The sequence below is a fragment of the Micromys minutus genome (assembly GCF_963924665.1).
Source record: "Micromys minutus genome assembly, chromosome: 28".
NCBI classification, from domain to species: domain Eukaryota; kingdom Metazoa; phylum Chordata; class Mammalia; order Rodentia; family Muridae; genus Micromys; species Micromys minutus.
This window is the reverse complement of record NC_137963.1, coordinates 17713268-17741012: the sequence shown is the minus strand read 5'-3', so window position 1 is coordinate 17741012 and position 27745 is coordinate 17713268. Positions and strand designations below refer to the sequence as shown.

Below are 27745 nucleotides of genomic sequence, written 5' to 3'. Positions count from 1 at the left end.
CCGCCGGCCCTTCCTCTCCCACCTTCCCCTCGCGGCCCGCGCCCCGCACCCGGCGGCCCCCCGCGTCCTCCTCCCGCGGCAGCGCTGTCCGCGGCGGCCGGAGCGGGCCGGGCCGGGCCAGCGGGCCGGGGGATGGCGCTGCTGGACCTGGCCCAGGAGGGAATGGCCTTGTTCGGCTTCGTGCTCTTCGTGGTGCTGTGGCTGATGCATTTCATGTCCATCATCTACACGTGAGTTGGAGGGTCGGGGCCTCGGGGACGAGCTGGACTGGCAGGCGTGTGTGAGGCGGAGGGGTAGCGTCCTGCGTGGATAGAGAAAGCTGGTCCCCAAACGGTCCCCCAGGTTGGTCTCCTTGGGGCGGTGCGGCGCGGGGTCCTGGAGAGAGAATAGCGCTGGAGTCGCGACCCGGCTCCTGGGTTACAGGCGACTGCAGAGCTCTCGGAGAGGAGCCTGCTTCTCTGTCTGGCGGAGGGTTGTCTGCTTGGTCTGATTGTGTAGGAGATTCGTGTGATTTTTTCCCCCCATCTGGGCGAAGATGTATGGTGTATTGTGAGGTTTTCCCCTCCCTCCCGCGCGGGCCACGTCTCTGTTATGGAGATGGTCCTTTACACTCTTCCGGGAGCTGCTCACCACCACCCTGAGACTTTCCAGTGGGTTACCTCCTTCCTAGAAGAGCTGTGGTGCTTAGATAGGTGTGGAGCACCTGCCAGCCTTGAACGTCTGTCTCCCAGCCTGTGTTGTGTAGCATCGAGCCAGGGTGACATTTCAGTATCGTTTCTTTATTTATTTTTTTTTTCCTCCAAGTCTTCATTCGTTGGCTTGTTTGGAGTTACATCCTTCCTCGGTTTGCCACATACATCTTTTTACTTGGCAGCTACCTCCCAAGGCCCTACTAGGTACCACCTGGTATTGGGCTGGGGACACAGGTGAGAGCAGGACCAAACTCCTGCCCTCGTGAAGCTTACATTCTAGAAGGATGAAACATGATAAAAATCTAAATAAGGTTATTCCCTCTAAAACCGATGACTAAAACAGAACAAGGTGAAGGGGCGGAGGGAGACGTGATATAGGCGGCTAAGTTTTGATCCATCAATAAATGTCTTTAAAATGAAGCCTATTTAAATGTGTAGAGATGAACTCATTTGGCATTTTAGCCTAAAGGGGGGGGGGCGGGAGGGGATTAACTACTAAATTGGAATAGGCTAGAATAGGATGTATGTTAATGAAAAATGGAGACGGATGTTAGACAATTACTTTTAGATTATTTTTTCCACTACAGAAAATGTGCTTTTCTTCATTTGGTGTGCCATTTCCTTAACCCGAGACACTGGTATAAGATAAGTAGACAGGGCTGGAGAAATGGCTCAGTGTTTAGAGCACTGACTGAGGTCTTGAGTTCAGTTCCCAGCAACCACTTGGTGGCTCACAACCATCTGTAATGGAATCCAATGCCCTCTTCTGGTGTGTCTGAAGACCGCTACAGTGTACTCACATATATAAAATAAATAAATATTTTAAAAAATAGGCAGACAGGTTTTTGTTTCTTGTTTTTTTTTTTTTTTTTTTTTTTTTTTTTTTTGTTTTTTGTTTTGTTTTGTTTTTTTGAAAGAGAAAGAAAACATACCCTGCTTGGAATTTAGAAATTTAAGCTGTATTCTTTTTAACTACATGGGCTCTTTAAAAAGCAATAGTTACTTTATCAGGAGTTTAGGCACTGCAGAAGGGAGATAGTTATAACACATATCAAAGTGTTTCCTTGCTAACCTTTTATTTTATTTTTGCCTGCCTTCCCAATTATGTTTTTATATATGAAGAGGGCAGGCAAAGGGGGAGAGAGGAGACTTGTTCTATAGCCTGCTTTAAAACCTTACCTACTGAATAAGTGGTTTTTGAGAAGTAGTACAGGGGGCTGGAGAGATGGGTGGCTCAGCCATTAAAGGCTAGGCTCACAACCAAAAACATTAGAGAAGTAGTACAGGGTACTCATGGTTCTGGGTGCTAGAAGTTAAGCGGCTGCTCACTGGGAGCTGCCTGCAAAGTAACCTGACCATTGTTTTTCTCATATCAACAAATGTGTGAGCTCTCTCCATCGGTTTAAGGAGATACATGCCATTATATGAGCTTTTAATAATCATTTATTGTTATTGGTAGGCATTTCAGTTGATTCCAGTTAACATTAGGCAACACTTAATAAGTAACGATCATATTTGTATTTCTTAACTTTCCTGTGCTGAAAAGGAACCAAATTCAGGCCTTCTACTCCTTGGGCAAGTGCTTCATCACTAAGATATAGTACCAGTTCCTGTGATGAATTCTTACACATGCACCTCCTTAGTTCACATTTCAGAGGGAGAAAAAGTATTGGACCAGAAATGATACATCTTTTAATCTTTGATACAATGTTGCCTTATAAAATGTGATAGCTATTCATGGTTCTGGCTTTCTTGGATGATGATTATTTCCCTGCTCCCTGTCCCATATTCTTCACTTCTTCTTCTTCTTCTTCTTCTTCTTCTTTTTTGATAAAGATTTCTTTGTTTATTATATATGATCACACTGTAGCTGTCTTCAAACACACCAGAAAGAGGGCATCAGATCTCATTACAGATGGTTGTGAGCCACCATGTGACTGCTGGGAATTGAACTCAGGACCTTTGGAAGAGCAGTCAGTGCCCTTAACCACTGAACCATCTCTCCAGCCCTCTTCACTGCTTCTGTTGTGTTGCTTTTCATCCACTTAGTTATTAGTTCCATTGAGTGACTTTTCAGATATGTGCTAATTTCATTTAGTCATAAATTCTGTGGATGTAGTCTTTAGCCTTACTGAAGTCTATCGCCAAGTTCCTATTTTTGTGGAGGTAGCTCCTATGTTAATCTGTCACATGCTGTCACATTCCCCATCTGTTTTATTGTCTCTTCACTTGAAGCCAGAGTGTTAAGTAGACAAGTCTTCTGTTTTATGTCTCCTTTTATCATCTGCATTCCCAAGGATTATATATATTGATTATATATGGTAGTCTGTCTTCTTCTACTGTTGTAAACTTCCCTTTTTAATTTTTACACACTACACTGATTTTTCTCAGTATTTCTCTTTCTTATATAATGAGATCTAGAACCCTAGTAATCTTTTTCTGAGATAGTCTTACTAGGTAGTTCAGCTTATCCTGGAACTCATGATGTAAACCAGGCTGACCTTGAACTCTCGGAGATCCATCTGCCTCTGCCAGGGTACTGGAATTAAAGTTGTGTGCTAAACATGCCTAGTACTAATTTTACATTTTTGAGCATAGTACAAATATTAGCTTTGCTGAAGTGTTGTAAAAAGGCTTTGTAATTATTATTTTTTAATGTTTATTACCTTTAAAATTAAAAAAAAAGTATGTGTGGGTATGTGTGTGCGCGCATACACTGCAACCTCACAAACAGCCTTCAAGAGTTCAGGTCTTTCCTTGTACCATGAAGGGGTTTGAGGCTGGGGATTGAATTTAGGTTATCAGGCCTGGTGGCAAGCACCTTTACCTCTTGAGCCATATCTCCTGCCTCAACGCTCCCCTTTTTATACAGATAAGAACATGTTCTGGGGTTGGCTATGCTGGTACACAGACGGGTGGGTTTTTTTAAATTCAAGGCTAGTGTGATCTTCACTGTGGCTCTAAAGGCCAGCCTGGTTGATTCTGTCCAGCATCTCAACCAAAATACTTTTTCAATAGTTAACTTTGTTAAACGCTGAGACTCAGCTGCGATTTCCCATACACAGTTAGGAAAGGGCAGGCAAAAGCAACAACTACAACAACCTTGTTCCCATCAAACTGGGAAGTAACTTTTTTTTTTTAAAAATGAAACCATACATGCAAAAAGAGTGACAGTAGGTCAGGAAGGAAGGAAGAAGGAAAGAAAGAAATCAAACAGCAACCTCGCCAAGATTATGGCTGAATCTATATACAAATTCTGCTAGTTGTTTGCCTTTCAAGTTTTTGGTCTTGTGAGATGGAGTCTTATACCTTAGGCTAGCCTTCACTGCAATCCTCCTGCCTCAGCCATGTTGAGTGCTAAGATTACAGATGTGCGCCAAAGTAGCTACTGTGGGTGTTTGACTTGCATATCTCTTTCCTGGAGTTTTTGTTTTGTTTTGTTTTTCTCTTGTTTGTTTGATTTTTGTTTTGTTGTTGGTTTGGTTTGGTTTTTTTGAGACAGGATCTCTCCATTATGTAACTCTGGCTGTCTTGGAACCCACTATAAAGACCAAGGATGCATTTTCTGACTGCACGTTCTGTGTCTCTGCTGTCTTTTTAAGTAAGACAAAGATGTAAGCAGATGTTGGCGCCCTTTCCCTGAAAATTTGAGTTTGCAGCTGGTTGTCTGGCAGTTGCCAGGTTTCTAAACACTTGGCTTTGTATTGGGTGTCAGGTCAGCAGGAGGGCGAGCTCCCAACTCTGAAAGAAGCATGAGTAACAGTAATATTTCAATACAAGTGTAAGGTATTTTGGAAAGTTGCTTTTTAAAAGATATTAGATACATGTATCAATGGCACGTGCTGAATCTGTTCTATTGTATCTTCTTACAGTTAGAGAAAACTCTTGGCCCATATTTCAGCAGTGGAGCTAACCTTTGACTAACAATTGACTGTCTCTTATGCAGCGAAGTTTCTTGTTCTGATTTCACAGGTCTCACACTTCCCATAAACCCTTCCCTCCCCGTCATTGAAGAGGTGTTTCCCATGTTTTGAATCTGTCTCTGCTGATGTATATCTCTACCCACTTTGTTCCTCTTTAATACCAAACTGAGGCACGGTCATTTCGTAGTATTATTTTAGATGGCAGATATTTATGGAAAGGGTCTTGTTTTCCTGATTTTTGATTTTCTAAAAATAGCAAGTGATTATAGTCTCAAGCGGTCAGTGTGAGGGAAGTGGTCTTTATGGGTTATTTTGTTTTTCCTTCTGTCAGAGTGAGTTTGGTTTCCTAGTTGGGAACTGAAATGAAGACATACAAAGGTCTCACAGTAGTTGTTTTCTTCCCTGGAGCCCTGTGGAAGCTGTTCTTTTGTATGATTCATCTATTTCCCATCCATTCTCCCCTCTCTATTCTTCTCCATCTCAAGATTGCCCCCCACCCCCACCCCGTGGGTGCTCTACTGATTAACATTAGACACTCCTTTTTGGTTAACTGATTGAAAGTGAGAGGCCAGCATGGGAATAGTGCTTAAAAAAAAAAAGATTGACTCTTATGGGTATGTTTACTTTTATGGGTGTTTTGCCTGCATATATGTCTGTGTATTATGTGTGTCACTGTGCTTATAAAAGCCAGAAGAAGGCATTGGGTCCCATTGAGTTGGTGTGTTAGTCTTTTCTCCTTTTCTGGTGTGTGTATGTGTGTGTGTGTGTCTGTCTGTCTGTCTGTCTGTCTCTCTCTCCCTCCCTCCCTCCCTCCCTCCCCCCCCCTCTCTCTCTCTCTGTGTGTGTGTGTGTGTGTGTGTGTGTCCCCGTCCTTGTCACTGGTGTGTGTGTGTGTGTGTGTGTGTCCCCGTCCTTGTCACTGGTGTGTGTGTGTGTATGTGTGTGTGTGTGTGTGTGTGTGTGTGTGTCCCCGTCCCTGTCACTGGCTGTCCAGGAAAACTTACTCTGTAGTGCAGACTGACCTTGAACCTTGGTCTGCTTGCCTCTGCCTCCCTAGTGCTGGGACTAAAGTGATGATCCTCCGGAGCAAACTACACATTATAACCCAGCTTTCCTGTTCAGGGATGGCTCTCCAATGGCTGCCCTCTGTTCCCACACAGCTGACCGGTTCATCTTCATGTCTCCCTCACGCTTCATTCTTCACACTGTAATCTAGTCCTTTGGAAATCCTGGGCCATGTGCTTCAGATCTTCTGTGACTCCCAATGCCTTCAGGCTAAAGCTCAGCCTCTTGACACAGTTCACTGGGAGTGGAGCCAGGACCCTGCCCCTTTTCTTCAACAGCGTTTTGTCACTGCATTCCTCAGAAGGTGCACTGTTCTGTCTCCAGGGTTATCACTCTGTTCTTCACCTTTTCCCTCCCTTTCCCCTTCTCTCTAAAACATTTCTTTCTTTGTACCAATTCAAGTCAATTTAGACTTGAGTTTTGTGAGCTTTGGAGGGCCACTTGTCATTCTGAGGCTGGGGCATTACTCATCTAAGCAGTGATTTTTCTCTTTTCTGTATCCACTGTAAGTTTTTGAGGATGTAGATATTGACTCATTTACCACTGTGTCTTCAGGATCCACTATTAAATCACTACGTGTCTAATGAGTGTGTGATCTTTTGAGTGTTTCTAATAGCAGTACACACACATACACACACATGGGCTTCATATAATATTTATATAAAATTATATATAATTGTACATGTGTGTATATATAGCCCTCATTTTCATTTCTGGTGGTGATTGTGGTTTAAAGCAAATGGTCAAAATTTGGGATGCATTTATTGGACATGGATTTTCAATAAAATTGGACCAAGTGAAATCTTGTTCTCACTCTAAACCAGTTGCAGGTGATAGAGGGACCTATTCATATTAGTCTGTTTACGTCAAGTCTGTTAAAATTTTTCCTCCACTAAGCGACCAGTTGTCTTGCTAAAAAAATAATTTTACATTCAGTTCTGTCCTTTGGTGAATGCAGAGCCCAGGACTAGCCAGGGTTGGCTCACGAATATAAATGTCACAGAGGGTTGTATACTCTCTCCATCCACAATGTTTTCCAGATACCGAATAGTTTAAAGGCTACGGTCTGCTTTGGATGGGATTATGTACAAATAGAGAATGGTTCATTACTTCCCGTGGCTTTTGCCTTCGTGATATGCTCATGGATATTGTGTGGTTTTAGCATGATCTGGTGGGTCCTTTGGTTGCTACCAGCAAAACATCACTCTCTGCTTTCTGTGGACCAGTTAATTGTAGCCTCACCAGAGGGTTCTGGAGGTGGGTTAGTTTTGTTTGTGAGTCTGTTGCTCTCCTGCTGGCTTCCTGTGGTGATATGGCTCTTTTATATTCTGTGATATGTGAGTCCATTGTGCAGCGGAGACAGTTTGTGCTCTCCTATCCGGTTAGCTCACTCCTGGTTATCTCTCTCGGGAACCTCGTGTCAGCAAAGTTGGAGTTGCACTAAGGTAGGCTCGATGCTGCTGAAGAACACTCAGATGCCCATCGGGAAATGCTAAGAGCTCTGTGGCAATAACATGAGTCACAACCCCGACCCACACTGATCAGAAACACAGCAACAGCCTCCAGAGTTCAACTCTGTGTGGCAGCGATGGAGGCCGCTGATCATTGGGGATAACTGATCCCACAGTCCGCCCAATTTGGTGTGAAATATTAACAAGCATAGTGTGGAACACCAGAGAGAAGTTCCTGGCATTGGAGCAGTTGGTTTCTTGGAATCGAACAGCACAACTTGTAGGACAAAAAAGAAATAAAACAAAACAAAAGAGCATGGTCTGGAGCTATGACACAAGGTGACCTTTGCCCCTGCAGACTGTATACTCCCGGGAAGCCTTGAGCGAGGTGCCTCACCCTGTTCAAGATTACTGCCAAGGCAGCAGCCAGGAGGCATCATCTCTGTCACTCTTGCTCACTCTGCCTTCTCCCAGAGGCTGTTCCCTCTCTTCTAGGCTTCTCCCCTGCCACGGCTTAACCCAAACAAAATTGCAAGTGAGGGAAACATCAAGTCAGAGCTGTTGGTGAGTGAGCCTGAAGGGGGAAGGGGTAAAGGATGGGTTGACACCATGGACACCTCAGCCCCACTTTCCAGAGACTAAGATGTTAGGGGGCGGCCACCATGAAGCCCTCCCGCCCAGTCCCTGGTCAAAGCACAGGGAGCCTCCTGCAGAAGTCTTGTGTGGCTCTTCCTGCCACTCCTTTACCTCTGCTCTGAAGAGATCCGCTCGAGTTCAGTGGAGAAGGTGGGATTCCAAAGGCCATTCCCTTTCTGCCCATGCCTTACTGCTGTGATGTTTGGACTCAGCCTTGCCCACAGCGCTTACAAACACCTCCCTTCCTGGCCTTGGCTCGTCAGTGGCCTCGCCTCAATAACCTGAGCACCTTTGTTATTGTTTGAGGGTGACATTAGTTTTCGGTTGGAAGCTTTAGTTTGGAAATAGTTTCTCTTGAAAAGTGTGCTTTTTTTTTTTTTAAAGAAAATTCACTACATTTAATAGCTCCCCCAGATTGCCCAATTAAGTCTGCTCAATAAAGGGTGGAACTGAAGCCGCTGCCTAACCTATAATAGGTCATCCACTCTGCTCTCTGTGTCCTTGAAGTTGTAATAAAAGCTGATTTATGAATCTTGAATGGATATATTTGTTAAGGGGGGATACTTCACTAGAATAAAGAATACTGTTAAAAAGCTAGGCAGTGGTGGTGCGCGCCTTTAATCCCAGCACTGTGGAGGTAGAGATGGTGAAATTAAGAGTTCAAGACCAGCCTGTTTGTTCTACAGAGCAAGTTCCAGGACAGCCAGGACCACACAGAGAAACCCTGTCTCTGAAAAACCAAAGAATATTATTAAAATCCCAATTAATACTCATGCTGCCCCCAAGCAATAGCTAGTCTTTCGGGTTTAAACTAGTCATGGAGAGGATCTTGAGGCTCTCACCTCAAGTGGAGTAGAAAGCTGGTGGGTAGCCTCTGCTCCTGGGGGCTATCCTAGACTAGATATAGTCTCTTTCCATATCCTTTACAGAGTGAGATTAGCTTGGAATTGCATATTAATGAAGAATTACTTTCAATATTGTATCTGCTACAGAACAGAAATTATCTCGCCTATGTCTCATCTTCGTCACCTACCAAGGATAATGAGGGAGCTTCTTGTGGCTTGGGGACACAGCTGAGACAGGTTTGAAGGGAGGCAGGTTCAGTCTGGACTCTGCAGAGCCTCTGTCTGGTGGGAAACTCATCTATCTTGGAAGAGCTCAGCGTAAACCAAGCAAACCAAAGAGCACTAGTAGGCCATGCTTAACTCATCACAATTTCTTCTGTTTAGTGGTTCTTAGTCTCTAGTCTCAAGCCTGTATTGTGACACTTTTGGATGTCCATAGAACATTTGTTTACTGCAGTGCTGGGACTTGAACCCTGGGCCTCATGCAAATGCCCTTCCCCCAGCTATGCCCCCTAAAGCTTATATTCCTAAATGTTTTACATTTTTTTACCTTAGCTATTACACCAGTCTGTATGCTGGCGCACCCCCCCCCCCTTCATTTGTTTGTTTCAGGTTCTTGCCATGTGGCCCAGATTGGCCTTGAACTTGGAATCCCACGACCGCACAGACTCCAGAGTGCTGGGATTTTAGGTTCTTGTCCTTGGATATTACTTAGACCGAATGTTTTGTTAGGTGTGTTTTAGATCGTATCTTCATTTACTCTGTTTTAATCATGCTTGTTTTCTCTCTCTCTCTCTCTCTCTCTCTCTCTCTCTCTCTCTCTCTCTCTCTCTCTCTCACACACACACACACACACACACACACTATACAGTCTATAAATTTCTGTTTTTTTTTTCTTCCACTGTTCTCTGAACACTGGTAATTCAGAGAAGTCGCATGTGGCAGAAAATGTCCTTGGATGCCAACACTTGTCCTTTTCCTTTTAAGTTCTTTTTTACCCGTTTGTTTGTTTGTTTGTTTGTTTGAGTTGTACTTGGTATTTCTGGAACTACCCTGCAAGGTGGACGCTGCTATGCACACGTAGAGAAACAACTTGCCCAAGGGCATTCTGCTAGTGCTGAGTTAGAAACCCTGGCAACCTGCCACATCTCAAGCTTCTAAAGCAGCTCTGCTGTGCACTGCCTAAGGCAGCCTAAAAATAACCCGGAAGTGAACTGAAGTGGGCCACGTGATGGCTAGGGGCAGTTTCTGACAACAGGTGCCATGCTCCTCCCCTTTTCACAGAACAGGCACTGTCCCTCTGACTAGTCCATCTTGAAACCGCCGCTCTTTGTGAGAGCTCCCAGCTCCTGTCTTTTCTCTGTCTCTGAGGCCTGTGGGTCTCTACTTTGCACTTTGGAGTTGCAGGGAGGGGTTTGGGGACTTAAGAAACCTCTGTTGCCTGGGTCTCACCCCTGGAGGTTCCGCAGCAGTTTTTAGCTCCGGGGCGGTTGTGATGAACAGCCCCTGGTGGCTGTTTATCCACAGGTGTGTCCTGCACCTGTCACCAGTGTCCCTCCTCCCTTCTCCCCCCTCCCCTCCCCCCTTCCTTCTTTTCTCTGTTTACTTCAGAAGCCACAGTGTACCCTCGCCCTTTGCTTTGGCTCACCTTGCTTGGTGTCACGTATCAGTCTGCCCAGTTGTCCTGGATCCAGTCTGTGGCTGTAGCTTTCTCAGATTTCAGGATCCTGCAGAGTGCGGTGGTTGAGTGCTGCTTCACGTTCACGTCCCGGATCCCTGTCTGGCCGGCTGCAGCTGGTCTCCGCATTCAGCGCTGTCTGGTGCACCTTCTACGCCTTGGCCGTCTACCATGTTCTTGGCAGATTGTTTGAATTCTTGGCCTGTGTTATGGTCCTGTCAAGCCAATTTTTTTTCTTTACTCTCTGACTAGCTCTTTGGCTTTCATCTGTATGTGCAGATATTATTACAGAATCCCCCAAGGAAAGTCCCATCCAGCCTCTCTTGGGCCCTTCCTCACAGTTCTCTAGTTTTAGGGAAATGCAACAGTTTCGATATTGTTATGCAGCACCTCCTGTTTATTTACTCTTCTTTCCTTTTTTTAAGTTTTTTTAATTATGTAGTGTTTACTTAGTGCCAAGATGTCTTCGTAAGCATGTGGGGGCCAGAAGGCAGTGTTGAGGAGTCAGTTGGCTTCTCTTCTGTGAGTCCCTGGGTCTCAACCCAAGACTGTCAGGCTTGGCAATAACTGTCTTTTATCTGCTGAGCCATCTTGTTGGCCCTACGTACTTAGTTTAGTTTTTTAATCTGCTTTTAAAAATCTGCCTAGTTCTGGGCTGCATCTGATGCCTCCTCGTTCAGTATGCTCAGGACTCACCACGTGCATCCTTAGCCTAGTGAGCACTTCATTTCCTGACCTGTCTTCTCAGCAGGACCTATTGCTGTTCTTTAAAGAGCCCTTAACCCTTGTTTCTGTTTATGTGCTTGTGTGTGCTGTGCTCATCTTATGACGGTCACCACGAGTTCCTTGAGCCCCAACCCTGAGTCATCAGATCCACATGATCTCTCCTCCATGAAACTGTGTGGCCTTTCTTTGCTTTTTCTCCGTCTGGACAGTTAGAGTATCTTTCCCTGCCTTCCATCCCCCTGCCCTGTCCTTTGCTCTTCCAATTTGGAGCAAACATAATCCCAGCCATTTGATTTGGGCCTTCTGAGGTTACTTCTTGCTTGTCTCTTCAGCCTTGCCTGAGAAATAGAAGCAGGGTTCACAGTAGGGAAGAGAGAAGGGCCGGCACGTGGGGTATGCTAAAGTGTACTTTGTATTTCAGAAGTTGGGACTAGTGGGGGCAGTGCCTAGCAGAAGCCGTGCCCCTCGCCCCCCTTCAGGGTGGCTCAAGTGTGCTTCCCTAGTTGTAGCTCTAATCTGAACAAGGTAAGAAACACCTGTTCTAAGCACTTGGCACCACTGTGAGGATAAGCACACAGGAAGCCTGAGCTGAGGAAGGGAAGTCTGGTGTCTTAGACACACAGAGAAAGTGGGAAGCAGAGCTTGAGTGTCCAGGAGACAAGCCCTCGGTCCCAGTGACATTCCCGGTCTGGTCTCCGAGTCCTGATTTAGCCACCCATTGTGTTTTCCCAGGGCTTTGCATGCCTGGCCGGTTTTTACAAGATGGAGATGTTTTGAGTTCACTCTCCTGAGTTCTGGGTGTTTTCCTGGACTATCTATCCCTGCATTTAGAGGAGTCTGCTATAGTGCACCTAGGCTCCCGGGCTGGCATGTAGCCAGGAGGTGGTCTGAAAGAAGTAGCGGGGTGGTGGCATGCTCTGTGCTCTTGTGAACACTGGTGTTCTGAGCCTAGTGCTCAGCATCTACGACCATCTTTCCTGATATGGTGGGAGGGCAAATCCGATCTGTGCTTTCTTCTTTTGTCAAAAAGTTGAAGTCCAGTTGGAAGACTTGGGTTTCCAATGCTTTGTTATGTTAAAAGAAAGATGAGACTATGTAATAGCTGCACACCAAAAGCAGCCAGGTATCAACAGCAGGTAGATGGATACTGTGTGCACATTAATAGAAGGAGTAGTATAATGAGAGTGAATGCACTATAGATGATCAACAGAACATTAGTGCAGGCAAATCTCACTCTACCATAATGGTAAACATAAGAACTCCAATTTAAAAGGGGATTGGACAAGCAGAGGGGGTTCTGGTAATGCTGTTGTTTAATGACCTGTGTGCAGGCTACAGGGAGTTTTTCCTTAGCAAACTCCTTGAGTTGTATATTTATGTGTCACTTTACATTAGGTAACAAAAAAACAAACAAACAAACAAAAAAACCAGTGTGAAAGAAAGCCAAGGACACAGCAATAGGAAACAGTGCCACCCAGAACCCCAGCAACAAGCAAGCTGCCTGCTCCAAGATCCAAACCCCTGCTGCTGACCACTGGGACCACTTTTGAGACACCAAGCAAGTGGTCTACTTAGACTACTTTGAAAAATATAACTGTGGATTTGGTTTATGATAAACTGGTTGCCATCTGAAGTGTTCTTTCTGTGTGTGACAGATGTGATGGGCAAAGGTAATGTGTCCTAGCTCTAGGCATAGTTTTGTTGACATGTCTGAGTTGCATGGAATTTGTACAATTCTCTCTTTTAAACTACAAGTCTTTGACAGTAGGTAATGTTCACCATGTCTGTGTACAAATGGTAACCCAGCATACACTGGGGCTCAGAGGCTGCTGTTCAATAAAAGAATGTTAAGCATAGTGCTAAGTCTGCATGGTTTTGATTAAATGGACATTCTTTTATGCTTTTGATAAGTATAAAAGTATCCACACCAAACAGCTTTGTAAAGTCAAGGCCGTCCGTGTTCTCCAAAGTGGGCTTGCTTCTAGGACGGGTGTACTCCACATTGATCCCTTGGGATACAGAAAGAAGTAGAAATGGCAGTAGAAGAAATTCTTGAGGTTCTGCAGCGTGGCTTGGTTTTAATTTTGTGAGAAATTTCAGATATGGCTCCTATCAATTCTTTTCATCCATAAGCCTAGAGGCAAACAATATTGCATTATCAATGTAAAAAATCCCAGGAAACAGGAGGCGTATCAATATTCTTAAAAGCAAGATGTCTTCATAAAACGGGGGTGAAAGAAAGTAGGGCTTACTACTCCAAGCTTGTGCCCAAATCTAAAAGTTACAAGGCCGTTTTAGTTCAGAGGGTCCCTGCTGCTCTCGCTGACTTAATCTCAGCCTTGCAGATACAGTGAGTTCTTAGGGGACTGAGTTTGTCTATAAATTGATTGGTCAGCACATTCACACGACAGATTTGAGACACTTTCTTAGCACTGAATGGACTGATGGGAATGAATCACAGGATTTTTATCGGTATGAGGATTCTTCAAACTAAAATAACCACATGATTCACTTCACTTCTGGGTGGATACCAGCAGGCATCCCGGTCAACATGTAGTAGATGCTTAAAAACTCGTATATTTTTAGGTATTTTTGCAAGAGTCAAGCTACCGAGCCTGACTAGTTATCTATCCATCAGCAGGTAAATGGATAAAGAAAATATGTCATATATTTATATTCAGCCTTAGAGAACAACAAAATTGGGACATTTGCAGGAAAGTGGGTGCAATTAGAGATCATTATGTTAAGAGAAATTAGCCAGACTCAGACAAATACCATAATTTTTTATTCATTTTTCTTTCATAAGCAGAATCAAGATGACGACAACGATGATGATGGTGATGAATGTATGTGGGGGGTGCAGTGAAGAAACTGCCAAGATTATCCCCATTGTTAGGGGGAAGGTTTTTTATTATAAATAAGAGACTCTCCAGAGCAGACAGAAAGAAAGCAAACTGTGTATGGTCAGAAGCAAGAGAACAGAGTGGAGCTGGTGGGAGGAGCAGGTGGCGTCTGGGCCATTCTATAGAGGCCAGAGATTAATGGGAGCAGTGACTGTCCCTAAATTGAAACAGGTCCTTTTGAGAAGTGAAAACGGGCCAGTGATGAGTTGCTGGCCTTAGACCTTCTCGCCATTACCTTTGTCACATTCCTCTGGTAGTTTCTGGGCGGGTTTGGGGGGATTTATTCTCTCATGCATTTTGGGGTAGTTTCCTCAAACGAAGTGTCTAGTTCTGTCTTGTGCTGTGTGCAGGCTTCTGTCCCAGCTGATCTTTGAGCCAGCAACAGCAGATTTGTCAGCGGCTCTCAATCTTCCTAACACTGTGACCCTTTAATACAGTTCCTCGTGTGGTGAACCCCCACACACAAATCATTTGTTGCTACTTCATAGCTGTAGTTTTGTTACTGTTACGAACCATAATGTAAACATGTGTGTCTTCTGACCCCTGTGAGAGCTGCTAACAGAGGAGCATTTGCCCTTGGTTCTTCATGTAGTCCTGGTTGTCTTGACAGTGTTTTATTCCTTCTCTAGGCCCAAGACCACAGAGATGTTCTCTAGGAAAACTTTTGTCTTCTCATTCCTCATCAGTGAATCTAAGATAAGCAGTGTCTCCAACTTCCTCTCGGGGCCTTCCTCGAATGTTCTGCCTTGTCTTTCAAGAATTCCAGACACTAGGGTGTCAAAACAGATGTCTTTCTTACAGCAGGCTTAGTTCCAGATTGACAAGGTATATAATATAGTTGTTAGAGCTCCAAGGCAAGCTTGGGCTCCTGCCTGCAGTCACTGAGTTTTTCCTTACTGTTTACACCAAGTGTTCCTCTCCACCCCCACTCCCCGGACTGTTTCTCTGCAGCTCTGGCTGTCCTAGAACTTGCTCTGTAGATCAGGGTGGACTGGAATCCAGAGAACCACCTGCTGGGATTAAAGGCATGTGTTGCCACAACCTGGCAAAACTCCATTTTCTAAAACTCTTGAAGGACCAGATTGTTGCCTTGGGCCTGAACTCTCTACCGAGGTCGAGGCAGGAGGATCAGGAGCTCAAGGCCAGGCTGTGTTATGTAGCACTGGGTGTTGTTCTCTGGAAGGATAAGGACTACATGATCCTGGTAAACCAGAGGGTGCTCACCACACTCCCTGTTCCCAGAGGTGCTCTCTACACTTCCATACTCTTCTGACACATACAGTACAGATAAAGGCTTTACCTACTTTTATCGCTGTTTGGTTACGTCTTGGCAGTTTGAGAAGTAGGGCAGTGGTGGGTAGACAGTATTGTCGTTCTTTTTGGAGGGGGTTGTGGGGGAGAGAATATTTGCATCTACAGAGGCCAGAGGTTGACTTTGGGTCTCTTCTCTCGTCAGTTTCAATTTTACTGAGACAGGCTCCCCTCACCCAGCCTGGAGCTCACTGTTTGACTAGACTGGCTTGCAAGTGCTACTGTATCCACATCCTAGAATTGGGATCACACACACACCACACCCAGCTGTTTACATGAGGGAATCTGAACTCAAATCCTCACGCCTTGCTTAGCAAACATCTTACCCACTGAGCTCCCCTCTTCCCCCCAGACCCGCCCTTCGTTTCTTCAGTTTGCGTCCAGTTTGCATCTATGAAGTGCCTGCTCTGACGGTGTCGTTCCTAAGCCCTGAGAGCACAGCAGTGAGGGACAGACATTCAGAGAGCATCCACATGCTGGCCAGCATGAAACAGCCATTCTGCGCCCGTCTGGGTTACCTAAACTGGAAGCTCCTTTGGTTTGTCTTCATTTTCAGGTTTTGTTGTCAGAAAGATGTCAACTTTGGAAATTCTCATCTTAGTTTTGGGGTGTTGTTGCACAGTTAGCAGAGTGTGTGAAGTTCTGGGTTTGATCCCAAAAACTGGGCATGGATGTGCTTATAATCCTAATACTTAGAAATAGTAGTAGGAAGTTCAAGATTATCCATTATCCTTGACTACATGAGACCCAGTCTTACAAACAAAAGCCAAAAGTACCTTCCCTTGAGGCCTGATGCTTTTGGGTATGCCATGTTTCATTCTGCCTGCCTCTGTTTCCCCTGATTCTCTTGTGCTGAAACCTTTATTAAAATATTTAACCCAACTCTGTTTAGTGATTTATCAGCGTGCTAGTGTGTGCTTCTTTTTGGTTTAGCACCAGCACATCCTCTAGAAATAACTCGTGTGTTGTTTCTGTGATTTAGCCGGTTACACCTCAACAAGAAGGCAACAGACAAACAGCCGTATAGCAAGCTCCCTGGTGTCTCTCTTCTGAAACCGCTGAAGGGGGTGGATCCTAACCTAATCAACAACTTGGAGACATTCTTTGAACTGGATTATCCCAAAGTAAGTATAGTGCCGTACCCATGAGAGATGGGTCTGCGTGGTGGGTTTACCTCTTTATTCTGGGAATTTCAACACTGTATATGAGGCAGAAGCCTTGATGTTTTATATACATCAAAGTTGGAAGTTTTTAACAGCCATATTCTGTAAGTGAATGTAAGGCAGAGTCCATTTCGAGGGATGAAAGAATACTTATGTTGACTGTGAAAACACCCTAGCCTTTCCCTTAGACTCCCATGTGCTCTGATGTGCACCGTAATCTCACATTTCAGTTCCTCCGCATTCTCCCGTCTCCTAGCTCAGAGACCTAGTTCCATGTGTTGATCTCTAGTACGAAATGAGTGACAGAATATGCCAGAGACAGTTCCTGGTCTTTCATAGTACAGTTTAGTTTCTGAACTAGAGAGCCAGAGGAATCTGTCTGGTTCCTGCATCTAAGGGAAACTCTTGTTCAAATATTCAAAATTCCTCTAAAGCTTTGGCTTCAGAGGGATTTTCTTTAAAATTGTCTTTTGTGTGTAAATTGTCTTTTGTGTGTCATTTCTCTCAAGCCAGCAACTGTCCTTAGGGACTAGAAGTCTACATCCATTTTGTAACAGGGTGTATACTCTATTGTAATTCAAACACAACATTTTCTATAAAGCCTGGTGTGTGAAGTAGTTGTTGAAACATTTGCACTTGACAGGTTGAATGTACCCCATGCCTGGCGTGCGTGAAGCTCTGGGTCCATCCATCACCAGGCTAGTAGTGTGGATAGACATAGTCTCTGGTGCGTAGGGAACTCGAGGCCGGTATTGGTTATTGTTTCACATATTAAAGCACATTTCACGACTTAGGGCAGGGCTTGCTAATAAGAGTGTGTGCTTAGCATGTATAAGGCCCTGGCTTCAGCTCCCAGAGCCACCCTCGGAATTCTGTTCAGAATGGCGTTTGTCCTCTTTAGACAAAGTTTGCATTCCTAATGTCTCCAGGTCTGAATCAATGAGGAGACTTTCTCACATACTTTTAAATTGTTATTTATGGGCTGGAGATGTAGCCCCCATGGGCACCACCTGTGCATACACAGACACACTTACAGAAATAATACACACACGGTGAAAAATTAATCTTTTTTTGTTTTTTAAAGATTTTGGTATAAATCGGTTTATCGTTTTTCCTTCCCGTCAAGTGTATCTTACTGTTGCGTTTATACTGTCTTGCTCGGGGAGGAAGCACGCCACAGCAGGCCCTTTCCTCCGCCCTGTGCTCTGCTGTCTACCTGTCGAGCAGTACCTATTGTAAAAGCATTAAGGAGTGTTCTAGGGAGTGATGGGAAGAAAGCTAGCTGTTATTTTGCCCCTTATGACTTCACTTAGCCTTTGTGGCTGCCATTATTAAGGGCACAGCCTTCCTCCACCAAGTGTTCTGAGACCCAGCCCTCTGGGAAGTTTCAGGGGTGTGATAGGACTGGCACCCTTTGCTCCCTCAGACTTTTATCTGGTCTGCTGAGGTCAGATGACTGACTGGCTGAACCCTCCCTGAGTCCTGCTTTCTTCGGTCATCACTGAGGTGGATGGTGGGTGGACAGGCCCCGTTTCCACCATCTGCTCAGTTATTATTAGGACTATTATTGTTATTATTAATTTTTAAAAATCCCCACCTTATTGACAAAACCTTTCTTGACTTGAGTCCTGGTTCTCTTGTGTTCAACCGCAGATTTCTTTTCTGCCAGTATTTTGGTGAGGTAAGATGCATGCTGAAGGCACTTATGAGTATTTGTTTCTGCTTTTTGCCTTTATATACTTGTCAGTAGACGTGAACAGGCAGAATGGGCTTCTCCGTGGCTTTAGTCCATCCCTGACGGTTTTGGCAGGGCCCCGTGAGCTTTCAGAAGTGCCTTATAACTAAACAGAATAAACAGAACGAAACTCTGGATGTTTTCATACTTAAGGAGATCAGTGAGGCATGCTTTTCATGGTCGTCAATGTTCAGTCAAATGTTCTTTTATTAAAACAATTTTTTAAACAGTAAAATAAAATTTAAAAAAAATGTAATCACATTTTTGTCCTTTATGGGCTTTATTTGCCATCTGTAGCACCTTGAAGGGCAGAGTTTCTGGAGGAGTGTGCTTGGTTTTGCTCCTTTTCAGTGTAGCTTTTTACACCCCTGCACATTTTGTAAGCTTTGAGTGCATGATAAGTGGTGCAGGCTGCGAACAAACTTGATATGCAGGTTGTCACTGGGACGGGGCCTGTCACAGAACTGACAGATGTCAGCCTCAGGCACTCCAGGCTCTGCTGCTGCTGCTGGCACACAGGTCCTTGGCTTGAAGAAGCTGTCTCCGCCCAAGCGTGTCATAAGCAGCTGGGTCCCTCCGGATTCCTCCCTAAGCCCTTAAAGGTCATGCGCACCATTACGTGTGCTTGTATCATAAGAGCTTTCTTAATGTGAAATACCTTCTTTTGACTAGTATGAAGTGCTCCTCTGTGTGCAAGATCACGATGATCCAGCCATTGATGTATGTAAGAAACTGCTTGGAAAATACCCAAATGTTGATGCTAGATTATTTATAGGTAAGTAACAAAATCTACATTGCCCATTTTACTTTGGTAGTTTTAAATATCAGTAAATCTTCTTGCATTAACTCGTTATTAGGATACAAAGGCACTCGGTAAAGTTAGACAGCATGCTTGCTTTAAGTATGTTGTCTGGAGGGGTAAAAGATATTTTTATTCCTTCAAGGAAAGTTATAGGGGAAGAAAAAAGGTCTTAGTTACCAAAAGGCATACACACAAATAGTCAGGTATGAGTAGAAGAGGTAGTTGTTGTCTTCTAATTTCTTTTTCTTTTTCTATTTTGATTTTTCCCTGGGTCTATGATCTATCTAGTCTCAGGCTCTTGACCTCACCGGAGCAGTGTTGGGCTTGGGTTCTATCTTATGGTTACAATCAGATTCTTGTTGGTTACTTTCACAACTTTTGTGAAGCTGTTGCACCAACACACCTTGCAGGCCACTGTTCTAATCTGGTGGTTCTCTGAGTAACTTCCAGTACCATGAACACTAACCGATAGGGGTGAAGGCTCTAGGTAGGCAGGCACTTTACTTACGTAGGTGGTGTCCTCAACAATAGGGCGTCACCAGCAGTTTGTGGAGAGCAACCAATAGCCTTTCAATAGTCTAGGTAGTTGGGGATTCCATGGGGCCCCTTGCCGACACTGATTAGATGTGCCCCGTTCCTACTGGAATTTTCAACTCAGGGCTTTGTCTCCAGTTGTCTGGTGATTTCTTTATATTTGTTTCATGTACCTATCCATCTGAAGAAGTTTCTACTGTATTGGGTTTCCATACAGCCTTTCAAATGGTCCTGAGTTTTAGTTGCCCCTCCCTGTGGCTCCCATATTGTTTTTGTTTCTTTTTTCTGTATAAAAGTGGGTGTGGCCTATGTTCTACTCTGATAAGTCAGTTTCTCCTATTGTAACTACTGTAACTTCAAAATGAGTCCTGTGGACTCTCTTGTTTGTTGGCTTTGCTTACGTTTATTCCCTACCACTAAATAAAATGCATTTATAGCATTTATTCATCATTGTGTTGTACAATTAATTAGGTATCAGTTCATATTAGTGGAAGAATTTGCAAATTAGAAAACAGACTAGATTGTCAAAGAAATTGAAAATTCTCCTTTTGTGAATGAGTCATTTTTACAGTAATTTCTACTACAAGTTAATAGGTAATGTTTAAATTGTGAAATGTGGCAGGACTCAGTTTCTCTCTCCATCATGTATCTATAGCGTTTTGAGCTCTTCGCATGTCTTACGATTGTGTCTTTGTATTTTTAGGTGGCAAGAAGGTTGGCATTAATCCTAAAATTAATAATTTGATGCCAGCATATGAAGTTGCAAAGTATGATCTCATCTGGATCTGCGATAGCGGAATACGAGGTGAGGCTTGTCCTATAGAAACTGTTCATCTGATGATAGAATGCCAAAAACATCTTAAATATATTATTTATCAGTCTGTGGTTTGCCTGATAATTTACTCCATCATCATGTATATATTAGGTGTCCTTGATAAGATTTTAATTTTTTAACATAACCTAAATGGTACATGTATTTGAACCTTTGCGTTTTGAAGGGAAAATTCCAACCGTTGAAGACATAGTGATGACCACCATCTGGCCTACAGCCCTTCTCTGGTGTAACATTTCTTATTGGTTCGATACTTTGTATCCTTTGGGCCTCTATCTATACACTATTCTACCAAAAGAGTTAAATGACAAACTCCTGTTTCCTAAAATATGTAAATTTATTAAAAAGCATTCATGTATTTAAAAAAAATTATTGAGATGTTATAACAAGAAGTTTCTCTTGGGCTAAAAATGTGTGGCTTTTTGAAGTTTTAAGTAATTGATATTTATTAAATCCAAATGTTCAAAAGAATATATTTTACTGTATTTAATTAGAGTTCACAAAACTTAATTACATTTATAAACATTTGACTAAAATTTTCTCTCTCTTTTTTTTCCCTTTTCTCTGTTCTCACCTTTTTCCCCTAAATTTTAGTCATTCCAGACACATTAACTGACATGGTCAACCAGATGACAGAGAAGGTGGGGCTTGTCCATGGGCTGCCATATGTAGCAGACAGACAAGGCTTTGCTGCCACCTTAGAGCAGGTAAGTGCAGGGTTTACAAGTCGTGCTTGTCACAGCAGCTCCCCCCCCCCCCAGCCTGACCTTAGCTCTGCCCTACTGAGAGTACCCTGTGCCTAGGAGAAAGTTCTGGGTTCCTGGGGTCACTGCTGAGCTGCCCCACCCTATGGCTGTGCATAGGGAGATGGCTGGTGGCCCTGCCCCCAGCTAAACACACATTTGTCCTTCATAGCATCTTCACTCAATTCTAGACATTCACGATTGTCTTATGTAACGTTCTTTTCAACCGAAAGGTATTTGGTGACATATTGTAAAGTAAAGAAAAAAGGCTCATGCAAATTCTATATTTAAAAAAAAAAAAATCCTCGATTTTCTTTTTAAATAAAAAGTATCTTAAGAAACATTTTTTTAAATTAGTATATAAAGCTCTGGATTCCCCGTCTCCCCCTTTAAATTTTTGTTCTTTGCAAGTTCTGGGATCAGACTCAGGGACTTAGCCACCCTAAGCAAGCTTCACCACTGGGTTCCTCTGCAACCCTTCCTCCTCAGCATTAGAGTTAAGCTCTTCCCGTGCAGGGAATGATGAATGTGGAGACACGGAAGCAGCATCCTGCCCCACACCCAAAGGAAAACCCACCTCCACTGAGGAGGCCAGTTAAGGTTCGAGTCTCTTTGATCATTTTTAGCACTTGTGACTGGTTGTGGTTTTGCCTTCATGTTTTTCACACGTGCCCTTTAAAAAGCAGGGTCGAGACTGTACTTGAAGCCATTTGTATATTAATGTACCATTTCATAAGCTTTTCCCATATTAAAGCTTCATAAAAGTCATACCTAATCCTATACTGTTAAACGGAAAGCCGGGCCCGTTTTGTCACAAGAAAAGGCTCTTGGAATCGGTTTTGAGGTTCATCTTCCTCTTCAGCACGTTGCACATTTGCTCGATTGTTCTAATTGTCAAGATCCAAGAGGATGAAGGCACATTAGTTCTGGGACTTTGATTTGACCCTTGGCAATTTAGTATCAACCTCTCTCTCCCTCTCCCTTGCCCTCTCCCTCCCTTTCCTTCCCCTCCCTCTCCCTCTCTCCTCCCACCCCAACTCTTATGAGTATAAGCGTGTTCATGTATGAAGAAGGATGAATATGCATATGTAGTTGGGAGGTCAGAGGTCAGTATCTTCACTCCTAACTCAACAGAATTAGGAAAAGTTTACACGCTTCATAGTTCAACGTTGATACCTAATTGATGATGTATTTTCTCGGGCAGGTATATTTTGGAACTTCACACCCAAGATCCTATATCTCTGCCAATGTAACTGGCTTCAAATGCGTGACGGGAATGTCGTGTTTGATGAGGAAGGACGTGCTAGATCAGGCAGGAGGCCTTATAGCCTTTGCTCAGTACATTGCAGAAGATTACTTTATGGCCAAAGCCATAGCCGACCGGTAAGATAATGAAAGAGTTTTTAGTGTCTCAAATATTCTGTTGGCTTTTTCTTTGTATTCCAGCCATGGATTCGGCTGTTTCATTTTATTCTGCAAGTGAATACAAAGTTTAGCAATTTTGGCAGAGCATTTACATTCCAATGTTGGTATAATAAAGCAAATACCTCCCTCCGTTTCCCTCAGCTGCTGTAGTTTGAAGTGGCTGGCAGGAAGCTTTAGAGATTGAAGGTAGAAATTTCTGTTTTAGAAAAGCTAAAACTCTTGGTAAATATAATCATGAGCCAATAGGTGGATTTTTAAGCATCGGTTGAAACTTAAACTTTTCTTAAACTTAAACTGATACTTTTTTTTATCAGTACGAGTGTTTTTTCTGACTGTGTATACAACGTGTGTGTGTGTGTGTGTGTGTGTGTGTGTTTTACCCTTGGAGGTCAGAAGAGGGCATTTGTTCTCCTGGAACTGGAGTTACAGCTGTGAGCTACCATGTGGGTGCTGGGAACTGAACCTTGGCCCTCTGTGAGAGTAACCACTGCTCTTAGACTCCTGAGCCATTTCTCTGGCCCCAATCTTGGAAATTTCTTAGAACATTATTTTATACTTTGCTAATAAGCAACGTCATCATTTAGCATTTCTCTGTCACAAGTTGTTTGGGTTTAGAGGAGATCACTGTCCTGTATGATTTATTTTTAAAAATTGTTTTTTGATAAGAGTATATTTGAAGTTTTTCAATGTGGTATTTATGAAGTTCACAGTCACCTAATGCCTTCTATGATACACAATGCCACTTGATTACTTTTCTTGTTGAACACACACACACACACACACACACACACACACACACACACACACACACACACTATTGAGTACAGAACTCTCTCGCTGTGTATGCTGAGAATGGCAGCATTTAAGTTTCTTAAGCTATAAACCTGGGGAATCAGCTCCTTGTGGCCGGAATGCGATGCCACCGTTGAGAAACATTCAGAGCATTGATTTGCTCCTCTTCAAGGACTGGGCTCGTCCCCAGCACAGCTTCCTCTTACAGTGATTACTGAGTACAGAGCCAGTCAGGCTTGGCTGTGGCCATCAACATAAACAGAGACCATACTATAATCATCTTCATTTCAGAGGCTGGAGGTTTTCAATGTCTACTCAAGTTGCCATGCAAAACTCCGGTTCGTACTCGATTTCTCAGTTTCAATCCAGAATGATCAGGTAAACCAATAAACTATCATCTTATACTCTGTTAAACAAGGAAAGCGCATTGCGGCTTATGCTCTGTGAAGCATGTGTTTGAACATGTATATGATGCCAGACATGCATTTAACCCCAGCACTTGGGAGAAAGAAGCCGGTGAATCTCTGAGTTTAGCCTGGTCTATACAGTTGTGTTCTAGGGTAGCCAGAGCTACATAGTAGAGTCTTGGGAGGGGGAAGAAAAAAAGATTAATTTGCTTCCAGAAATGTTTGTTCTGTATTAAAAGAAATTGAATGCCTAAGTGTATTTTCTTTAATGATACTGAAATTTTTAAAAAAAGAGAGACAGAGAGAGATTGAAACTAAACTCTTTACAGATAGAAACTAAACTGATCAGTGTATAGATCATATAGATGAATGTATTTTTACCAGACAGTTTTATTTACTAAGTAAAAATAGAAAGGAAATTCATAAGAGCAAAACTGAGAAGGGAAGGTGGGGGATGGGTTAAGGTGAGATACGGCTTTCCTGGCATGCAGACAGCCCTGGGTGTGGCAGCACCAGCCTGTACTCCCAAAACAGAAGACAGAGCAGATGATCAGGAACTGAAAGTCCTATTTTCCTGCCTAAGGACTTTGGGGCCAGCCTGTGCTACATGAGGGACCTCGTCTTAAGAATATATAAATAAATAAAATAAAAACTATTTCAAAGAGGGTAGTCTTTCTATGTCGGGGTTGTAAGATGACTGTATGTGGGACTGGTCAGCGGGGTTCAGGATGGCCTTGGTGTGGGTGTTTGGTGGTGAGGGTTGGTTGGTTAGTTTCGTAAGCAGGCTGTTATCTTAAAACCTTTTTTGTTTGTTTCTTCCTTCAGGTGGACCAAATTGAGAATTAACATGCTTCCTGCTACAATAATTTGTGAGCCAATTTCAGAATGCTTTGTTGCCAGTTTAATTATTGGGTGGGCAGCCCACCATGTGTTCCGATGGGATATCATGGTTTTCTTCATGTGTCACTGCCTGGCGTGGTTTATATTTGACTACATTCAACTCAGGGGTGTCCAGGTATGTAGATACACACAAAAGGGTTCTTAGTCATCTGCTGAGGGACCAGAACCGTTTCAGTTCATATCGAAGAGTAGAATGTAGACAGAAAACTAAGCAAAAGAAAACTGATGTGAAGGAGAGAAACTCTCAAGCTGAGAGTGTGGTTATTTTTCACACTGCTTTTACTAATGACAGTCACTTTCTTTTCTAGATAGACAGGTTTGCAAGGCAGTCAGTCACCCAAGGAGACACCTTCGGTGGTGCTGAGTGGGGTCCTAGGAGCTCATAGGCTCTTCCCCTGACTCTCGTGTGTGTGTGTGTGTGTGTGTGTGTGTGTGTGTGTGTGTGAGAGAGAGAGAGAGAGAGAGAGAGAGAGAGAGAGACAGACAGACAGACAGAGAGAGAGAGATTGTGTTTAATTGCATGCTCTCTTCCCTCCTTCCAGGTAGGATGTGAGGCTTGAACTTGGGTCATCAGGTTTCTTGTGACACCATCTCACCTGAGAATCTCATTCTTTGACAGTACGTTCTCTGACAGGAAGTCAATTGATCTTTATTTCTCATTCTCAGGGCGGCACACTGTGTTTTTCAAAACTCGATTATGCCGTGGCTTGGTTCATCCGTGAATCCATGACAATATACATTTTCTTGTCGGCTTTATGGGACCCTACTATAAGCTGGAGAACTGGCCGCTACAGGCTGCGCTGTGGAGGGACGGCTGAGGAGATCCTAGACGTGTAACTTTTGTGACTGACCGCACGCGGGACAGATGGAAGTGTTCTAAATTATGGTGACAGAAACGCTTTCAAGGACCTCCCCTCAGTGGTTTGTCACTTGTGTGTTTTGGTATCTCTTTAATTTATGTGCATGGCACTTGCATCTGTGAAAAGCAAAAGAAAAACAAAAACAAAACACGTCTGCAGTCTTGGCCAAGTAGTATCTTCTGTGGAAGTAGAGAATCAAGACGATTGGTTCTAGGAAATGGGGTTTGTTTTTGTTGTTGTTGTTGTTTATTTTTTTAAACAAATAAATATATATATCTATACATATACACACACGTTCATGACAGCTCTGCAGCAGAAACTGACAGTATCCTTCAGTAGGGAAAGTTTCTTACCTGAGTTATTCATGCTGAGACCTGCACAGGCAGGATGACAGCCCTGTGAGAGGAGATGGGGACAGGTCCTGGCCTCCCCGAGGGAAGCGAGTGGCGTTGTTCACAGAGGTGCTGACCGAGAAACTTTTCCATGCTTTATGCCTACCTCGTGTAGCTGTTGCAGAGCGAACAGAAGTTAGAAGTTGTAATATGGTAGCTAGGCCCTGCAAAGACAAATGGAAAACTGTAATAACAAAAGAGCCGGAATCTAGTATTTATATAAATCTGTGAGGATTTTTTTTTTTTTTTTTTTTTTTTGGTTTCATTGCAATGAACCAAAAGTGGTTGAGATTGGTTTTTAATGGTAACCATGAATTGAAGGCATCTTTTGGACCAACTGTCGTTGGTTCTGTCTTGAACCATATTAATCACTGTGCTGTAATTAGGAGAGCTGAATCTTTTCTCCCTGCTCCCTGCCCAGCCTGCCCCCTCCTTTCCTCCGCTTCTCTCCAGGGGGTGACCTTGTATAAGTGTAAGTGGATGTTTTATAGCTGTAAGGAAATGCATTTCAGACACAGTTCGCACAGGAGCTATTTTCTTACCCAGTATGTCTGTATTGTTAATAAGAATGTAATTTCAGGATACAAGTATTTAATATCTTTTTTAAGTGAGTAAAAATATTCTAGCTATTGGCAAATAAATTGCAGCAGAGAATTAGGAGAGGGCACAATGAGGGTTACTCTTCAGTCAGTATCAAGCTAGGTCTACTGTGTGTGTTGGTTCTTGTTTGCTTTGTTTTCCTTTTTTAATGTAGTGGTCTGGCTTGTGTACATTGGTTTTGTATCCGGTCTGTATGACGATAGCCTAGGCCAGCTGTGAGCGCATGCCGTACTCTCCTCTCTCCATCTCCATCTGAGCTTGGCAGCCCGCGCTTAACTTGTGGTGAACTGGACTTTTGTTTAAAATACGCAAAGATGTAAGGGACGGTGGTGCATCGGCCTTTCCCCTGTCTTCTTAAGTAGTGTTCTGCTCATCCTTCCGAATTTGACGGCACGTTGTCCATCTGCCGCCTGCTGTTAACCCCAGCACTATGGCAGCTTCACATCCTGTGTCACTGGCTTCCATCTCAGCAGTGTGTAGCCTGTTAGCAATAACTTCCTATCCATAGAACATTTGCATCTCACTGAGCCACTCCATCTGCCCAATGACTATAGGGACAGTCTAAACTGCAATATATCTGTAAATGTGTATATACTATAAATACACAATATACTTGCATTTCTCTGGGCCAAATGGTGTTTCCCTCCTCTTCTCTCTCTCTCTCTCTCTCTCTCTCTCTCTCTCTCTCTCTTGCCTTATGATGAATTTGTTTGAAGGGCATTTTCTTCATGAGCAAAGGCTTGGATGCATATTCCAGTTTGTTTGGTTTTTTTTTCTGTGAAATGGATAATATTATCCCCTGAGGAAAAGTTGCGCAGTGAAAACCAGTCTAGTTATGACCCACTACATGTTTATTTTTTTACATGACTCTGATCAGAGTTTTGCTGAGCACGTTTGTCAGTTTGTTTAGTGGAGCTTGGTGGATGCCCTTCTTTGCACCGCTGAAGTGAAATCTTGCTGACTAGTTAGCTTTTTTGTTGATCTCAGTATGGGCAAAGAAACAAAATCCAAATGGCTGGACAGACTTCTGTAAATATTAAAAAAACAAAAAAATGTTCTGTATGTGTGTGTTTTACGTGGTCATGAAGTGTTTCCTTAAAGCTTTGAGAACGCAGACAGAGAGTAACTCTTTGTTTAGCAAGTCTAGAGTGAAGATAAAATAGTAAACACTGTAAATGTCAAAACACCACACCAGAACTGTAGGAGTCCAAATTTATAATAAACTTGTCTTTTTAAAAAGAAAACAATTAAGTGTCTAGAATATATCATGTTTTATTATTTAAAATCATTGTCTTATGTTTTTCGGTGAGAGAATAAAATTTGAATACAA

At 43.3% G+C, this 27745-nt stretch overlaps 1 protein-coding gene across 1 annotated transcript; it reads left to right on the top strand.

Annotated features, from left to right (window-relative positions):
* On the top strand, positions 1-27745 carry UGCG (UDP-glucose ceramide glucosyltransferase). Its single transcript, XM_080940381.1, has 9 exons — positions 1-230; positions 16213-16354; positions 18801-18903; positions 20168-20269; positions 20891-21003; positions 22244-22422; positions 23548-23634; positions 24489-24678; positions 25230-27745. The coding sequence occupies exons 1-9, from the start codon at positions 133-135 to the stop codon at positions 25398-25400; spliced, it is 1185 nt and encodes a 394-aa protein (XP_080796507.1). The 5' UTR covers positions 1-132; the 3' UTR covers positions 25401-27745.

Excerpts from the sequence above, each read along its gene's own strand:
- UGCG (XM_080940381.1), top strand. The coding sequence starts at position 133 with ATGGCGCTGCTGGACCTGGCCCAGGAGGGAATGGCCTTGTTCGGCTTC. Across the intron at positions 231-16,212 it reads TTCATGTCCATCATCTACAC|CCGGTTACACCTCAACAAGA; the intron begins GTGAGTTGGAGG and ends TCTGTGATTTAG. Across the intron at positions 20,270-20,890 it reads CTGCGATAGCGGAATACGAG|TCATTCCAGACACATTAACT; the intron begins GTGAGGCTTGTC and ends CCTAAATTTTAG.